General features: G+C 48.4%; 1 protein-coding gene and 1 pseudogene across 1 annotated transcript in view; both read left to right on the top strand.

The window, feature by feature from the left end:
- The first annotated feature begins 7,132 nt into the window (after window positions 1-7,132).
- Window positions 7,133-7,824, top strand: LOC118592266 (annotated as a pseudogene).
- A 5,294-nt stretch (window positions 7,825-13,118) lies between these two features.
- Spred2 (sprouty related EVH1 domain containing 2) overlaps window positions 13,119-17,273 on the top strand; it is a 104,345-nt gene continuing 100,190 nt past the window's right edge. Inside the window, 1 exon segment of the mRNA XM_036201346.1 lies at window positions 13,119-14,026. Coding sequence (XP_036057239.1) covers window positions 14,001-14,026 — 26 coding nt within the window. The 5' untranslated portion in view covers window positions 13,119-14,000.

Here is a 17,273-nt window from a genome sequence, read left to right as displayed (position 1 = left end):
AAAACCAAAAACCAAAAACAAGTCCACCATTTGTTCGAGAAGCCAAGGTGGAAGTCTAGATGAGTTACAACAAGGGTGCAAAAGAATAAAATAAGGGGCTGAGGATGCAGGCCGTTGGTAGATTGCTTGCCTGGCATACACAAAGTTCCAGGTTGACTCACCACATAAACTAGGTGAGACACGCTGTAATTCCAGCATGTAGGAGATGGAGACAAGATCAAGTCATCCATCTGCACAGCAGGGGCCAGCCTGGGATGTGAGAGCCTGCCTCAAGAAAAAGAGTAAATTATATGAAAGCATTTTGCCATTTTTTAAAGAGCTCTATATGTATGACAGCAAGATCAGAAAACCAGACATTGTGGTTCATACCTATAATTCCGGAACTCAGAGGCTGAAAAAGCAGGACTGTTTAAAGTCTGAGACCAGCCTGGGGGATGCAGCGAGTTTCAGCTCATCTCTGGCTACAGAGTCTCAAAAAAATCAGAGAATGCTTCCAGCCCTAAATGTTATCTGGAAATGTGCATAAAACATTGACAAGTTTGAAGAAACGTCTTTAGAGCAGCTTTTAAGGGGCTCAAGTGAAATGATTTTGTGTTTTGAGATGGTGTCATCTTACGTAGCTTGGGTGGGGCGGTAATGCACCACGATCCTCCTGATATAGTCTTCGTAGGATTGGGATTACAGGTGTGAGCCACTCTCCCTGTTCTTTGCTGAGGGAAGAGGAAGTCCTTCGTTTACTCTTCTATGAATGAGTTACAACCCTGATAAGCAATGTGGCCTTTCCTTCCGCTGGCACCACAGGACGTCTGAGTGCACCCTGCCCGGTTATAACTAAGGCACCTTGGTTACAGAGTCTGGACTTTGAATCCCTGATTGAAAGTTATGAATTTGATCTTTACTGTTTGTGTGGTCTACAGTGAGTCACTTAGCTTATCTGGGCCCGCTTCTTCACCTTAAAACAGGTGGCTCCTCAATGTCCTTTGGACTTTAGGACTCTGTGACTATAGCATGGTTCAGTTTACAGGACCTGCCCAGCTACTTATCTGGCACCATGATGGGGACACTAAAATGTGACTCAGTATACATTCTCTGATGTCATGGGACAAGATTTATTTACTTATTTATGACAGAGTCTCGTGTAGCCCAATCTGACCTTGAACTCCTTAAGAGCCAAGGCTTACCTTGAAATTCTTATTTCTATATCATTATTGGGGGGGAGGGGCTGGGGTGGAACACGCCACAGAGCTCATTAGGAGGTCAGAGAACAACTTGCCTTTACTAGATGAGCCTTTTTGGGGGGTGGTGTGGGGGGGGGGATGTGAGATCTGGAAATTACCTTGAATTTCTGATCCTCCTGTTTCTGTTTCCTGAGCATGGGATTGTAGGCATACACCACCAGGGCCATTTTATGTAATGTTGGGGACCAAAGCCAGGGTCTCCCAAATCTTAGGTCAGTGCTCTACCGACTGAGCACTCTCCCAAGCCCCAAGATGCTTTTTCTTTTTGTAAAGACACATTGTCACTTTCATGGCTAGCCTGGAACTCATCTGTAGACCAGGCTGGTCTTGGAATTAGGAGGATCCTCTGCTCTGCCTCCCTAGGGCTGGAATTACAGGCATGGAACACCACACCCAATTTTTTTGTTTGTTTTGTTATAATACACTTTAAAGAGGTAAAAGAGGGGAAAGCATCATGGTTGTTTATTTGCGCTGTGGGTGGTAAGGGTGACTTAGCGCCAAAGGGAATGAGATACAGCCTCTACTGCCTCAGTTTTATAATCAGAGGGAAGGCAATATGGATAAGCCAGAGAGATGGCTTAGCAGGTCAAGGTGCCTGACCTCAAGCCTGAAGACCTGAGTTTCTAGGATCCACGCGGTGGAAGGAAAAGCCAACTCCTGTAAGTTGTCCAAAGACCTCAACACACGCACACAATGGTGCACATATGCCAGCACAAATACACACACACACACAATTTAAAACTCACCGGGGGGTGGTGGCACATGCTTGTAATCCCAGCACTCGGGAGGCAGAGGAAGGTGGATCTCTGTGAGTTCGAGGCTAGCCTGGTCTACAGAGCTAGTCCAGGACAGGCTCCAAAGCTACAGAGAAATCCTGTCTTGAAAAACAAAACAAACAAACAAACAAAATTAAAATTCTATTTTAGTAACACTTTGAGAATTTCATATAATGTATTTTGACCATACTTGCCTCAACTCTATCCCTAACTTCGTATCCTTTTTCTTTTTTTCTCATTAATTAAAGGGCAGACAAACAACCAAAGGTGTGGAAAGAAGAAGGCAGAGACAGAGAGGGTACATGTGGGCTTACTGGCCTCACAAAGGGGAAGTGAGAATGTCTTCCAGGAGGAAGTGACACCACATGGGGCCTGGTGAAGGGTGTCCCCCTTCCCGGCCCGCAGACACCTCATGCTATACCACCCCCTTTTCAACTTCCTTCACTCCTCTCATTATAAGGTGACAGAATAAACAATTAAGAGATAATTATTTACTTTTCCAAGAATTCAGTTGAGAACTAAATTTTTTTTTTTTTTTGACAGGGTTTCACTATGTAGCCCAAGCTGGTCTGTAATGCACAGAAACCTGCCTGCCTCTGCATCCTGAGAGCTGGGATTATAAGTGTGCACCACTATGCTTTCTGAGTGCTGGGATTAAAGGCATGTGCCACCACTGCCTGGCAAATATTCTCAGTTTAAACTTAGTTTTATTTAAGAAAAAATTAGAGAGCAATCAAAACCTTCTCTGAGGGTCTTATCCAGCCCATGAGCCAGATTTAATTATAGCCAGGCATGATGGCCCATGCCTGTAATCCTAGCAGAGGTAGACAGATCTCTGTGAGTTGAAGGAGATTAGCCTGGTCTACAAAGTGAATTCCTGGTGAGCCAAGGATATGTAGTCAGACCTTTTCTCAAAAACTAATTAAACATTTTTTTGTCACAAATAAATGGTGAGAAACCAAAATAGCACTAATAATAAATTATATTCACCTTATATTCCATGACCTAGTTTTTCCCTCTTCTTCCCTATTCAAAGGACAATTTTCAATTTTCATAGACTTTTTGGCTATTAGTGACAGAAGTCCAACTCATCCCAGCTCAAGAAAAAAAAATGTATTAGCTCTTACACCTTGAAAGTCAGACTCACCCCAGGCACAGGGCAACACTGAATCCAAGTGCCATATCACACCCCCAACCCCACAAACTAGCTATGCCCCATATCTGTCTCCCCGGGGTCTGCTTCCCTCTGGCCTGGGGTGTCCCAGCTTGAGTGGTAGCAGTTGTTATTACATGGCTCTGCTTTCCTTCTCTTTGGATGATTATACTGATTTGGTTAGGACCAAAAGGCACAAGTTAGAAATTGGGAATTATCCTAGACCTTTTCCTGAGTCCCATCTCACAGATCACAAAGACAGCTATGTCTACTGTTCTTGTGTCGTGGGAATTAATTATCTGTCTTCATGGCCCAACCACTGTGCTTTGTCATGCACTGGTATTTCTGTTCTTGGAAGAAAATGTCTACCTAACTAGTTTTGACTTTGCTCACCTCAAACTATCTACTGTGCCTGGGTTAATCAAATCTCTTAGAATTGTAAAATCTGAGACCCTGCTTAAAATATCTGGGTAGATGACTTGTATAGACTGCTCTGAAAATGTGGGGTATAAGAATTCGTTTTGGTGACTTTTTTTCAATAGGTCACTTGAAACAGACCCCCCCACTCCCCACCCCCGCGCTGAGTGGCAGATGGCCAGGTTATCTTAGAAGCTGAGCCTGAACTGGGCTAGGCATTAGCTGCTGTGTTAGGAGCCTCACTGTTCTCTGTCACTGGGCTGTGACCAAGCCCTCCTGAATGCACTCTGCATGGCTTGGCCACCCATGACGCAGACTTCTGGGGAAGGGTGGGGGTCAGTGTCTCTCCTCCCAGGCAAACTGCTTGACTCAGTAACAATCTCTAGCTACCTGGAGTAAGGAATGGGAGTCTGGATCTAGTCACAAAACGTTCTTCTATTCCGAGGGTCGAAAGCGCAAATGTCTCCTGGGCCAGCGGACAGCCACTACTCAACCATTTTTACTAACTAGGGCTCGGCACTCACAGCTGCGAATCCTTGCTTCCTTTTTTTTTTTTTTTTTCCCTCCAGGAGGAACCAAGGAGCTCAAGTTTTATATATAAAATATTCTCTTTTAAAGATCAGTTTTACTTAGAAAAAAATTGAAAGGCAGTCAAAGCTAACCAGCCTGCCCCTGCCCAGGAGCTGTCCCGTCTTTGGTTTTATTCACTAATCCCAGAACAATGGATGCCACTTGTCCTACATTTACATAACTAAAATCACAGTAGCAGGGATCTGGGACTGAACAAAGGTTAGTTGTGAATTGGCTAAGGAAGGTTCATGACTTTAAAATACAATCTAACCTTTAGCTCGGACCTTGTGGCCCCGTCACGGCGGCCGTTTCTGTCCTTCTGTATTGCCGTTATCTTCTTTCCCCTCTAACACCGGCTGGACCTGGGCCTTTGGTCGTCCGACTGTCTCCTTTCACCACAGCTTTCTGTTGTTTATCCACAACCCTGTCTTCATACCATCCTCCAAGACTCCCCCTGGCGCCTGTCTCAACCTCGGCTTACTCCATGGCTTACCCCATTTGCACAAACACCACCCTCTAACCTGTTCTTTAGATGCCTGGTACACACAACCCAAATTCTAGAAGGCAGGAACCTGGGTTCATGTGCCCTGGTATCCCTGTAGCTTCATGAAATACCTCAAGCCGTAAGAGGGTATGAAAAGTAAGTGTCTTGACTATTGACTTCCACACACTACAAACCCGTTTGTGACGACTTTTGTGCTTTAAGTTATGGTGTGCACAGAAGAAACTAGAAACATTGCACTGTGGTGGTAGAATGCTGGTCTGGTAAGCTAGACATGTGTTTAGTCTCCCAAACATCCTACCTCATACTCGCCAAAAAGAAATTCAATTGCAGGTGGCATACGCCTTTAAAAAAATCAAAACAGCCGGGTGGTGGTGGCTCACGCCTTTAATCCCAGCACTCGGGAGGCAGAGCCAGGTGGATCTCTGTGAGTTCAAGGCCAGCCTGGGCTACCAAGTGAGTTCCAGGAAAGGTGCAGAGCTACACAGAGAAACCCTGTCTCAAAAAAAAAAAAAAAAAAAAAACAAAAACAAAAAAAACAAATCAAAACAACTGAGATACTACCTTACACCTTACATAATCAGAATGGTTATGATCAAAAACACTAATTACAGTCAATGTTGGAGAGGATGCGGAGCAAGGGGAACACTCTGCCACTGTTGGTAGGAATGCAAATTTGTACAGCCACTGTGGAAATCAGTACAGCAGTTTCTCAGAAAATTGGGAATCAATCTACCTCAAGACCCAGCCATACCATTCTTGGGCATATACCCAAGGAATGCTCAATACCACAAAGATACCTGCTCAACTATGTTCATAGCAGCATTATTCATAATAGCCAGAACCTGCAAACAACCTACATGCCTGTCAACTGAAGAATGGATTAAGAAAATATGGTACATATATACAATGGAGTACTAGTCAGCAGAGAAAAACAATGACATCATGAACTTTGCAGGCAAATGGATGGAACTAGAAAATGTCATCCTGAGTGAGGTAACTCAGACTCAGAAGGACAAACATGGTATGTACTCACTCATAAGTGGATACTAGATATAAAGCAACCCACAGATCCAGGGAGGCTACCCAGCAGGGGATACCCTAGGATGACTGTGGCTTATAATAAATTTTGGTTTTGCCTAATCACTGGGCAAGCTTTAGTGAAACAGATCACTATTAGGATAAAAATTTGTATTGTATCAAGCTGATGAGATAATATGCTGGCTGTACTTTCAGGAGGGGAGGCTAAAATCTTTTTAGATTGTGGATTAGCCTATAGAAAAATGTCTGCCATAAATCAAACAGTGAAGGGGAAGATGAATAGGAATCTCACACTACTCAAGTAAAACATAACTCTCTGAACAAATGAAGACAGGTTTCTTCTGTATCCCAGAATCTAATCAATATTTATAGGTATAATTCAGCTATTATTTAGCTTAAAAGGGCTTATTGGGAAATGTTATCATTTTTACTGTTCTCTACCGAGAAAATATTTTCCAGTTTCAAATAACACTGGACTCCTGAATTGTAACCTGTTTTTATGTTCAAGCTGTCTGTGTATTATTTCTCTTGCAGTTGTACATAAAATGTTTTTACATTAAAAAAGGACAAATACTATAGAATTGTATTACATGAAATATATAGAATATACAGATTCATAGAGACAGAAAGATTAGACGTTATCTCAAGATGGAGAAGAAAGGAATATAGAGTAATGGTTTCCTAAGTACAGAATTTCTGTTTTGTGTGATGGAAAAGCTCTACAAACAGACAGTAGTATCAGGACATAATATCATGAATGTAATTAATCAATTGATGGAATTAATGAATATCATAAATATAGTTATTGAATGAATACTGTGAATGTAATCAACAAATACCACAAATGTAATTAATATCATGAGTGTAATTGGTATCTTTTTTTTTTTTTTTTTTTCGAGACAGGGTTTCTCTGTAGCTTTGGAGGCTGTCCTGGAGCTTGCTTTGTAGACCAGGCTGGCCTCAAACTCACAAAGACCCACCTGCCTCTGCCTCCCGAGTGCTGGGATTACAGGTGTGCGCCACCACCGCCCGGCAATTGGTATCTTGAATGTAATTCATGCCACTGAATTATGAACTTAAAAATGGTTACAATTGAAAATATTATGTTCAATTAAAAAAATAAGGTGGAATGTAATCACCATACATTATATATGTGTTTACGAAACTGAAGACAATGATGTTCTAAAATAGAAAATGGTGATGGTGTCATGGGCAATGTTCTAAGACAAAAAAGAAAAAAGAAAAGAAATTTAATTGCAGGCGGCATACAACTTTAATCCCAGCACTCAGGAAGGAGTCAGAGGCAGGTTGAGTTCGAGACAGCCAGAGCTACAAAGTGGAGGGGGGTTGGCAATGATGATTCCTTCACACGGTTTTTAAACACACTGAAAGTAAGATTTTAAATTCATTCAACTGGCTTGCCAATAGACTTGCCATGAGCCATGTGATCCATGTGATCCGAGGGCAGAGCCAAGATAAGGGTTCTGTGTTCGCCCTGTGTGTGAAACATCGTAAGGGCGTGGCGCACGCGAAAGCCGTCCTCATGGCTTTATTAAGGGCATCACAACGGCATTTATGACCCTGATTGTGACACTCCCCTCAGAAAAGTGACCTGTCATGATACCTACCGATTTAAGAAGTGGACAGAGCGGCTGTTGGTTGCCGCAGACGTAATTCACACTGGGAAGTTTGTGTACCGCGGCAAGAAGGCCCAGCGGAAAATCGGCAATGTTCTGCACGTGGGCATCTTGTCTGAAGGAGAGGCCTGGCGACAACAAGGGCAAGCTGTCGCGAGCCTCATTCCAAGATAACCCGAGTGAAAGCCGCCTTCAGAGTCCAAGAGGGTCATTTACTGGCCAACGGAACTGTTGGAGGGGTTCCGACCGACTGCGGGGACATCTTAACGACAAGTACAAGGCAAAGACGACGCGTGTATGGGGTGTGGCCACGAATTCTGTGGCGCATCCCTTTGGGGGCAGTGCCCACCAGCAGCGTATTTGCAAACCCTCCACTATCCAAAGAGACATCTCGCTCCTGCTGAGTACCAAGTGTTGCCTGCCAAAGGACTGGGCGACTACATGGAACCAAAACCGTACAGGAGAAGGAAAACTAGAATTCAGGAGCTAATAAAGTATGTCCTTTTGGTTTAAAAGAGTTCATTCAGCCAGGCGGTGGTGGTGCACACCTTAATCCCGGCACTTGGGAGGCAGAGGTGAATCTTTGTGAATTCAAGGCCAGCCTGTTCTAAAAAGCCAGTTCCAGGACTGTTACATATAGAAACCCTGTCTCGAAAACAACAACAACAACAAAAAAGTTCATTCACAAACATGATGGTTATAAAAATTTACCCACCAATCCGGTTTCAGTCACTGTAGTTTCAGAATTAGTCTTCATTTGTTTTTTTTTCCTCTGTGACAACCTCAAGGGATCCCAGTGTCCCTCGAACTGCGTAGGTGAGAATGACTGTGAATTTTTGGCATTATATGTTACAGGTCTATGCATAACTTCATGGCCAGATTAATGAAGAGCTGGGAAATCGAACCCAGGACTTCATGCACACTAAATGCTGTAAGCCACATATCCAGCCTGACTTTGAAATTCCCCGATCCTTCCCAAGTGCTAGGATTTCTTTCTCTCTTTTCTTTTTTTTTTTTTTTCTTTCTTCCTACCCAGCAGCGGCCTACTAGAAAAGAGTGAGCAGCCACAGATGAAAGACCCTTTGCATAACGCATTCTTAACTTGGCTGAGGCTTGAACAGTGAGTAAACTGAAACTTGGAGCAAACCCTGGCGGTTACATTTTTACACAAAGAATGCTTCCTTCTCCGCTGCGTTGATTACTTCCTGCATTCTGTCTCTCCTTAGCAAAGGCACAAGGAGCCTTTGGTGAGCCACTGAGCACACGTCCAGCCACCATCCTACCTGAAGTGAGGCCTCAGAAGCAACAGGGTTGGCTTTTCGTTCATAATAACTGAACCCACGTGGAGGGAGGCAGGGCGGGGCCTTTAATCTCTATTTAATAAAATCCTGGCTATGCAACCGAAAGGGAAAATGATCCGGGAGTGCCGCCCTTGGCTAATCATCCCGGAGATTGTGCAATGAGCCCAAGCCATTCACCCTGCAGGGCCGTGGCGTCTCTCACCAAGTCTGCGCGGTCCGGGACTCTTTGGCACAGCGGGTACAGTGGCTGCTTGCTGGAGCAGAGATGTAGGCACTGCAGGAGCTGGGGCGCGGCCGGAAGGAACTGATAAACCACGCGAGTGGCACCCCTCCCCCGCGTCGGAAGTGTCCTCGAGCGCTGGTCATTGAGAAATACCAAAGGGGCAGAGTGGGGTGAGGCGAGGACAGCTCTGGGGCCAAGCTCGAGGCCTGCGATTCCATGCACAACCGCAGCCCCTCCCGGGGTAGGGAGAGCGGCCGCGGGGGGGGGGGGAGGGAGGCCTAAATGCACGCTTCGTGCTGCGACCCGCCCCCCGCCCCTTGCTGGAAAAGCAGGATCTGCCCGGCTACTGGGCCGGGCTGGCCGCCACCAAGGGGTGCTCCAGTCTTTCCCGCAGCCCCCCTCCCCCGAGGAAAGAAAGAGCTGCTGAGTGCTGAGCCTCCCCCGCTCGCAGAGTTAAGAGGCTGGCAGCCGCGCTGGGTTTCCGTGAAGTGGCCAGCAGATCGACAGTACTTTTGAAGTTTTACCATCTTACTGAGTCAACCCTTTATTTTAAAAGACCAACGACCAACGGAGTCTCAAATAGATTAGCTTGTCCTGGAACGCAATGACCTTGAACTTCTAACCCTCCTGCCTCCTGGGATACAAGAGCATGCTCCCACGCGTTTTTGGTTTTTTGTTTGTTGTTGTTGCTGTTGTTTTGGGGTTTTGTTGGTTTTGTTTTTGTTTGAGGCAGGATCTCACTCTAGCCCACGCTAGCTTGGAACTATGTGCTCCAACTGACAGTGATTATCTTGCCTCAGGCTCTCAAGAATTGGGAATACAGATGATGCCACCACGCCCCGTACTTTCAGACTGATGATGCTTCTGAATTGGACATTTCAAAATCAGCACAAACTAATACTTATATTCAAATGTCTCCAATCCTTTTTTTTTTTTTTTTTGAGAAGTAACATGATTTTATTATAGTTTGTGGGAATGGCAGAGAGAATGAGAAAAGAATAAGACATCTATGGAACAAATCAACACTAATACAAATATTTCCTGAGACGTTACAATGAATTTTAGAAATAGATTGGCATGATCCAGTTGTTCATAAGGCACCGTGATGGTGGGTAAGCAGCTATCTTCCAGGATATGCTACAAAACCCCCAACTTCATGTCTAAATGCAAGGGCTAGTCATTGAGAACAAGTCAGTCAGTCAAAGCCTATAGATTCCACATCCAACTCAAGAATGTCTACAATCATGTTCTTCAGAGAGCCAATATTTAGCTTGGTTCTCTTGAAGTCTCTATGTACAGACTCAGGATTCTAGCTTGCACCTTTTTTGTTGTTGTTGTTGTTTGTTTGTTTGTTTTTTGAGACAGGGTTTCTCTGTAGCTTTGGAGCCTATCCTGGACTAGCTCTGTAGACCAGGCTGGCCTCGAACTCACAGAGATCCACCTGCCTCTGCCTCCCGAGTGCTGGGATTACAGGCGTGCGCCACTACTGCCCGGCTTGGTTTGGTTTTTTGAGACAGGGTTTTTCTGTGTAGTTTTGGTGCCTCTCCTGGATCTCACTCTGTAGACCAGGCTGGCCTTGAACTCAGAGGGCTCTGCCTCCCAAGTTCTGGGATTAAGGGCATGTGCCACCACCACCATGCCACCACCACCCGGCTTCTAGCTTGCATTTTATATACAGGCACCCCCCCCCCCCCAATGCCCTTTCCAAGTAGTTTGTATTCATAAGAGTTCTCATAGTCCCAAAGACCCTGTTGACAGCAGATGTCTCATTCACCGTGTGCCCATGTAGGTGCAAGCACTGCTGGGGGCGGGGGAGGAGGGGAGCTGGGTAAATCTTGGGTAGTTTTCCTGGGGAGCCATCCATCTTGCTTTTTAAGGCAGTGTTCTCCTGGAATCTGGGACTTGCCAGTTAGGCCACAGGAGTGACTAGTAAGCACTGGGGACTTTGCCTGCCTCCAGCTCTACAGTGTTGGGAATACAAACACAGGCCACCAACTATGTGTGCTAAGGATGGGGCACAGGTCCTTGAAGGGCAAGGCAAGCATTATATTAACCTCTCCTCCAAGCCCCGAATGTCTCCCTTTTAGTTTCTTTGATTTTCTTGTACGTGCTATAGGTGTTTTGTCTGTATGTAGAATTGTGTACTACTTGGGTGCCTGGTGCCCTTGGAAGCCAGAAGAGGGAGTTATAGACAGTTGTGAGGGGCCATGTGGTCATGGAAATCAAACCTAGATCCTCTGGAAGAGCAACCAGTGCTCTTAACCACTGGGCCATCTCTACTCTCATTGTCTCCCCCCCCCCCCCACCCCCCTTTAAGACAAGGACTCACTATTTAGCCCTAGCTGGCCTGGAACTCAATATGTAGACCACTATGGTCTTGAACTCAGAGCTCCACTTGCCTGTGTCCAGAATGCCAGGATTAATGGTTTCTACCACACCCAGCATGTCTCGTAGTCATGACCTCAAAACACAAAAACAAAAGTCAGGGTTTGCTTTATTACCCCAGTGAAAGTTGAAGAATTAATAGAAACCCCACTTTCAGGGTCTCAGGTCTTCTAAGAGAAAACCAAAATGCTACATGTCACCAGCACTCAGAATCGAGTGGGGAACCTCACGCTGTGTCCACAAAGATCATGGTTGTGGAGAGCAAAAACCCTCCAGTTTCTACCTGACTCAAAAGTGAAACTCCCACGTTTCAAGCCCTTGTGCATCTCTCTCTATGCATATACCTCTTAGAGAGTCAGTTTTTGTTTTGTGCAGGGGTTTTTAGTTGTCGCTGCTGGTTTTTATTATTATTATTCTGATACGAGATCCCACCATTATGGTTGGCCTGAAACTCATTATGTAGACCAGACAGGCCTCAAGATCAGAGGTGCACCTGCCTTTTTGCCTCCAGAATGCTAGAGTCACAGACATGACCCACCATGCCTGACTGTTTTTCTTTTTGTGGTTTTGTTTGAGACTGTATCTTGCTTAATAGCTCTGGTTGGCCTGGGATTCCCTGTGCAAACTAGGCTGGACTTGAACTTGTATCAATCCTCCTGCCTCAGTCTTCCTTGAACGGGATTATCCAGTCCAGCAGCTTTCTATTTTTGAGGTAGATATTTAAGCTCCTAGTTTGTTTAGTTAAAATCCTATTTAGTTAAAATCTCTATGGAAATGTCTCTCATGGCATATTCTGGAGGATAGGACATGTCCATTAGTCTTTGGAAGCAGACAGGGACAGGGACTGTGTCTCTTGTTCCCTGGCCAGACCTCAGGAGATACTCAATACTCTGAAATTGGTGGGATCCAGTGCAAAGTGAAAACATGGCATCCTCTTCAGAAATTGTAAAGGATTTCAATACCACAAGTTCAGATCCCAGGCAAATGAACAAACTAAAGTCCTGGGAGCAATTCTATTCGTTGTTCAGATGTTGCATGAGTCCACTCAGAAAACCTCAGGCAGGTCCTAGGCCAAGGCAAGAAAAATTTAGAGAGATGGTAAGAGATGGCTCAGTAGTTACGAGTACTGGCTGACATTCCAGAGGACCTTGGTTCAATTCCTAGCACCCTTGTGGAGGCTAACAACCAGCTACACCTTCAGTTCCAGGAGATCCAACATCTTCTGGCCCCTGCCTCAGCTCACATGTGGTGCACAGACATTCATGCATGCCGCCTCTTCCCGCCACCAACACATTCTTAAAAAAATAAAATAAAAAGACAGCCCGGGTGGAGTATGGGGAGTTCCCGGGGCTCCCTTCTGCTAACTATGGGCTTAAAGAGCTGGAGATGAGACATTATTCACCAACAGGAAAGAGACTACTGAGTAATTTCATATATTTTGGTGTTACCTTTAAACTCCATTTCTTCCTGCAATACAAAAGTTTCTCAGCTAGGTCCGATGTACCTTTTGTTTTCTGTGTACAAATGACAATTTTTTAAAAATGCCCGCTCTGGGTGGGCATGGTGTTCTACAACAATAATCCCATCACTTGGAATGCTGAGGCAAAAGGATCAAGAGTTCAAAGGCAGCCTCGGCTACAAAACAGGATTGCAAGATTCTCGTGAAACTGTACCTCCTCTGCCATTCAGGACGCTGGCAAAGTCCAGCTCCCTCTTTGCTCGGTTTCTATCAGAGTTGAGACGTTAAGGCCAGCGCCGGCCACCTGCACCGCCCCCACCCGGCACCCTGCAGCGTTCCTCCCAGCCCGAACTCTCCGGCTGCAGTATAACTCCGCCCCATCTCCGCCCCCCCCGCCACCTCCCCACTTGATTTTTAATCCAAAGGTTTGGGAGGAGGGAGGGGACAAAACAGGAGCCAGATGTGTTCTCGTCCTCGGCTCCCGCCTCCCTCCCTCTTGGGCTTCCTAAAACCCGGAGCCCCGGAGACAAGGATTCGGAGCCAGACAAACGCAGCCCTAACCACGTTCCACGGCTCCTCCCGGACTGGAAGCTAGCGGGAGGGGGAGTAAGAGCGGAGCACTCTCAGGAGGCGGGACAAAGTGTTTTTGTGTGTGTGTTTTCCTCTCTCTCTCTCTCTCTCTCTCTCTCTCTCTTTCTCTCTTTTTTGGTCGCAAGTAGGAAGCTTTTTGCACTCCACCACCTCTGGCCGCTGGGAAGACGTCATCGCTTCCGCCCTACTTCCTCCTCCTGTTGGCGGCGCTGAGAATCCAATATGGAGTAAATCGGTGGAGTCGCGAGATGGGGTTCGGACGGGGCGCCCTGCACCGCCTCCCAGGCGCACCTCCCCCGGCCGCCGAGCGCTACCCGGAACCCTGATTGGCCCGGTCCCCGGGGCGACCCCGGCCCGGCCCCACCATAGCCGGCCGCCCGCCTGCCGCCCAGAGCGTGCTTGTTTTTCTGCTGCTCTCCCTCTCCGGGTCCCCTTCCCAAATCTCGCCCCTGCTCCCGTTCGGAGCCTGGGGGCCGCGCCCGTCCGGCCGGTGGCGTCCGCTGCCCGGTGCACCCCTTCCCAGACCTCGCCCTGCGCTCTGGGAGCCCCGTTTCCTCGCCTGCCTCGGTGCCCCCTTCATCTCTAGCTCCCCCCCTCCACCACCAAATCAGGAGATGTCGGAGATGTGAAGAAGGGGGGCGAGCGCACAGGAAGATGAAGGGAGCCAGGCTGCCCGCCGCGGGACAGGCGTCTAGGTGAACAAGAAAATGACCGAAGAAACACACCCGGACGAGTAAGTTCACCGCGGGTGGGACACGGGTGCCCGGCGGGGCGGCGTGGGGGCCGCCGCCAGGGACGCAGGCGGGGGACTCGTCGGGGGAACTTGGCGTGGGGTGCTGCTGGCTGTCGGGACTGTGCGCGAGGCTCTCCAGCCTGGCTGGGGGAGGCTGCAGGAACCGCCTAGGGTCTGCGAGTCTGGGTCGCAGCTGGGGCCAAGGGCGCGCGAATGACCTCGGGGCAGTCTCCCGCACTGCATGAGCTGAAAGCTCTGATGCCCTCCACGCGGGGCATCCCGGGGTCGATGGGTATGTGTGCACGGTGACTTTGTGACTCCGGACGCGGCTGCCTGCCCTACAGTCCTCTCCCGAGCCCTCTGGGGCCCGGCTCCGCCATTTCGTTTTTCTTGAATCGCTCTCATTTGCATACCACATTTTCATTCATAAAAACACGAAGGAGTTGGGGGAGGGCCCGCCCGGCTCGGCTCGGCACAGGGTCCGTGCGCCTGGGTCCGCGCAGCAGCCGGAGCGCGGGAGCAGCCCGCGGAGTCCCGGTGCGCGTGAGTGTGTGCACGCGCGTGTGGGCCGGCACACGCGCCCCGCGGTGTCGGGGCAGCTCTGGGGGCGGATCCGAAGCGTGTGCAGCAAGGGCGGGAGAGAGCGTGCGGGGAAGCGCGCTCCTGGCGTGTATGTGAGGGAGAGCGCGTGCCCGTGCGTGTGCCCGGCCCGCGGGCCCGAGGGGAACAAAGCTCTTGGTGCTTAGTCGGAGGTGCTCCCGGGCCGCCCCTCGAGGAGACTCGGGGCTGTCACCGTCTCCGGGCTAAGTGGCAGCTGCCCCCCGCCTTAGTCGCGTGCTGGGTTGGGTCCCCGCACTTGGGTCCGAGGCGTTTCCCTCGCTGGGCTCTGGAGGCGGGGCCGCCTGGGGTCCGAGCGGTCCCGACTCTGCGACCGCTGTTCAGCGACGGTCCTCGCCACCAGCCACTTTTTTTCTTTTTTTGTGAATAAGACCTTCTCCTTTATTGTCACATGATATCCCTCCTCCCCTGCACATTCATAAATCCTAAGCCTGCCTCGGCTCCTTTCATTCAGTGCTGCCATTAGCCAAGGTAGTAGCGGCGCCTGCTTGGACTCCAGAGCGGGTCCACAGCCTCGGGGACGCTGAGAGGGAGGGAGACCTGGAGCGGTGGAGTGTGGGTGGCTGGAGACTAGCTTCCAAACCTCGGGCCTTTTGCTTTTGTGTGTCGTCGTCCCCCCCCCCCCCCCCCTGTGGACACTAGAGTGCAAAGAAGGAAAGTGACTTAGGGCTGGGCGACCGACCTGCAGGCTTAAGGAGCTGCTGTAGCAGGTGGCAGAACCCTGTGTCCACTGTAAGAAATGCCATTTGTTTGTCTTTGTTTTCCGTGCTGGAGTTTGCGCCCAGGGCCCTACACACCCAGGCTAGCAAGCCCTCTATGTTTGTTTTTAAATGGCCCTTTATCCTTTGGCGTCCATTGTCAGGCTGGGGGGAAGGAAGCTGATGCTCTGGAAAGGGAATTTCCTCCGTGTGTCCCCAGGGAGATGTGACTGCAGTGACCCTAATCTGTCAAGACACCTGTCCCAGGAGGGGTCCTCACCTGCTGTGCAAGCCCCACAGCATGTGTTGGTCTATTTTAGAATTTTTTACCTTGCTTTCCTATACCTGTCATTGGAATCACAAAGTGGAAAAAAGTTGGGAGCTTTAATGCTGAAATGTGGAGGGAATAAGGAGTATTTGCTAGGCCTTCCCCTTTTGGAACTTGGCCAATAAACCGAGCCTTTTTTCTGGGCCCCTGTTCGTGCAAGCATGTAGGAGTAGCCTTAGGAGCAGTGACGACCGTACCCGTGCTGTGGGGGGTTCTTGGAGAGCTTTGCCCACTGTGCCGTGGGTTCCTTGGCTCCTCCCACTGGGAGTGCAGGTCTGGCTGGTGGCCATTTAGCTGCAGGCCAGCTTTGCATCCTACCCCATTTGCTAACCTCAGCGAAAGGATTTCAGGTGGGGACCAGCATTAAGTGAATACTTTTTCATCCAGTCCTGGGAAGAGAGATGGGGATTACCACTGTCAGAAGTCTTGTTGAAGTTGGTGCTCACACCTGTTATCCCAGCAGCTGGAGGCCAAAGCAGGAGGATTGTCTGTGAGTTTGAGACCAGCCAGCTTGGGCTAAGAGTAAGACCCTGACTCAAAAAAAAAAAAAAAAAATTCTATTGTGACAGTAGATATTAGAGGTGGGCTCTAGTTTTAGAGGAAGAGAAGGCCTAGAATCTTTACCACTGTCTTTGAAAAGGCTTTCTGGATGTTATGGTCTCTGAGACGGGGCTTCACTATGAATCCCCTGGCTGGCTTGGGACTTTCCGTGTAGACCAGGTTGGACTCTAACTTAGAGAGATCCTCCTGCCTCAGCTTCCTGGGTGCTGGAATTACAGTGCTGTCCTACTGGCCCTGGAGTTACTTAGTATGACTGCCGTGGCAGTGAACTATGTGGAACTCACTGTGGTACTGTCTCCATTTTTATTTGGGGAAACTGGGGAGAATTTGCTTAGTTTGCCCAGGACCACCCGTTTAGTGGCTGAAGAACTGGAGAATTCACTCAACAGCCTGGTTCAGGAAGAGCACTTTGCTCCCAGCTGGTATCTGTGAAGGGTGATGACCAGCCTTAGTGAACCTGGCCGCATGCAAGCCCGGCCAGCCCTTCACTCCGCCATAGCCCTGTGTCCTGGCCGTGTTCACCACGTTCCTGCCAGTCATTCTGTCGGTTCCTAATTACTCCAAATTGGTGACAATCTGCCATTGCCATGGTTTTTCTTCTTTGAAAACTGCTGTGAAGTATGAGGAACACATCAGGTTAAAGTGAAGTAAGATGAACCTGGGGCTGCAGGATTAGTTAGTGATGGGGGCTGAGAGGATTATTACTGGAGTGCATGAGACCCAATACAGGCAGTGGTGAACCATACACATTTTTGTCTTTTTAAAAGTTTGTTTTTGGTGTGTATGTACAGTGTGTGTGTGTGTGTGTGTGTGTGTGTGTGTATGTATATGTATACACACGTGTGCTATGTTGCTCTTGTGGAGGTCAGAGGACAACTTTGTGGAGTCAGTTCTCCCCTTTCATCTGCTTTCCTGGGGTTCAAACTCAGGTCATCCAGTTTGTGCGGCAAGCACTTTACCTGATGAGCCATCCCCTGGCCCCAGCAGGGCCCAGAGACAGGGTGTCATGAGCTCAGGCTAGCCTCAGACTCCTTGTGCAGCC

This window comes from Onychomys torridus, chromosome 10 (assembly GCF_903995425.1).
Source record: "Onychomys torridus chromosome 10, mOncTor1.1, whole genome shotgun sequence".
In the NCBI taxonomy this organism is placed as follows: domain Eukaryota; kingdom Metazoa; phylum Chordata; class Mammalia; order Rodentia; family Cricetidae; genus Onychomys; species Onychomys torridus.
Note: the sequence above shows the minus strand (reverse complement) of the source record. Positions and strands in the feature narration are given on the sequence as shown.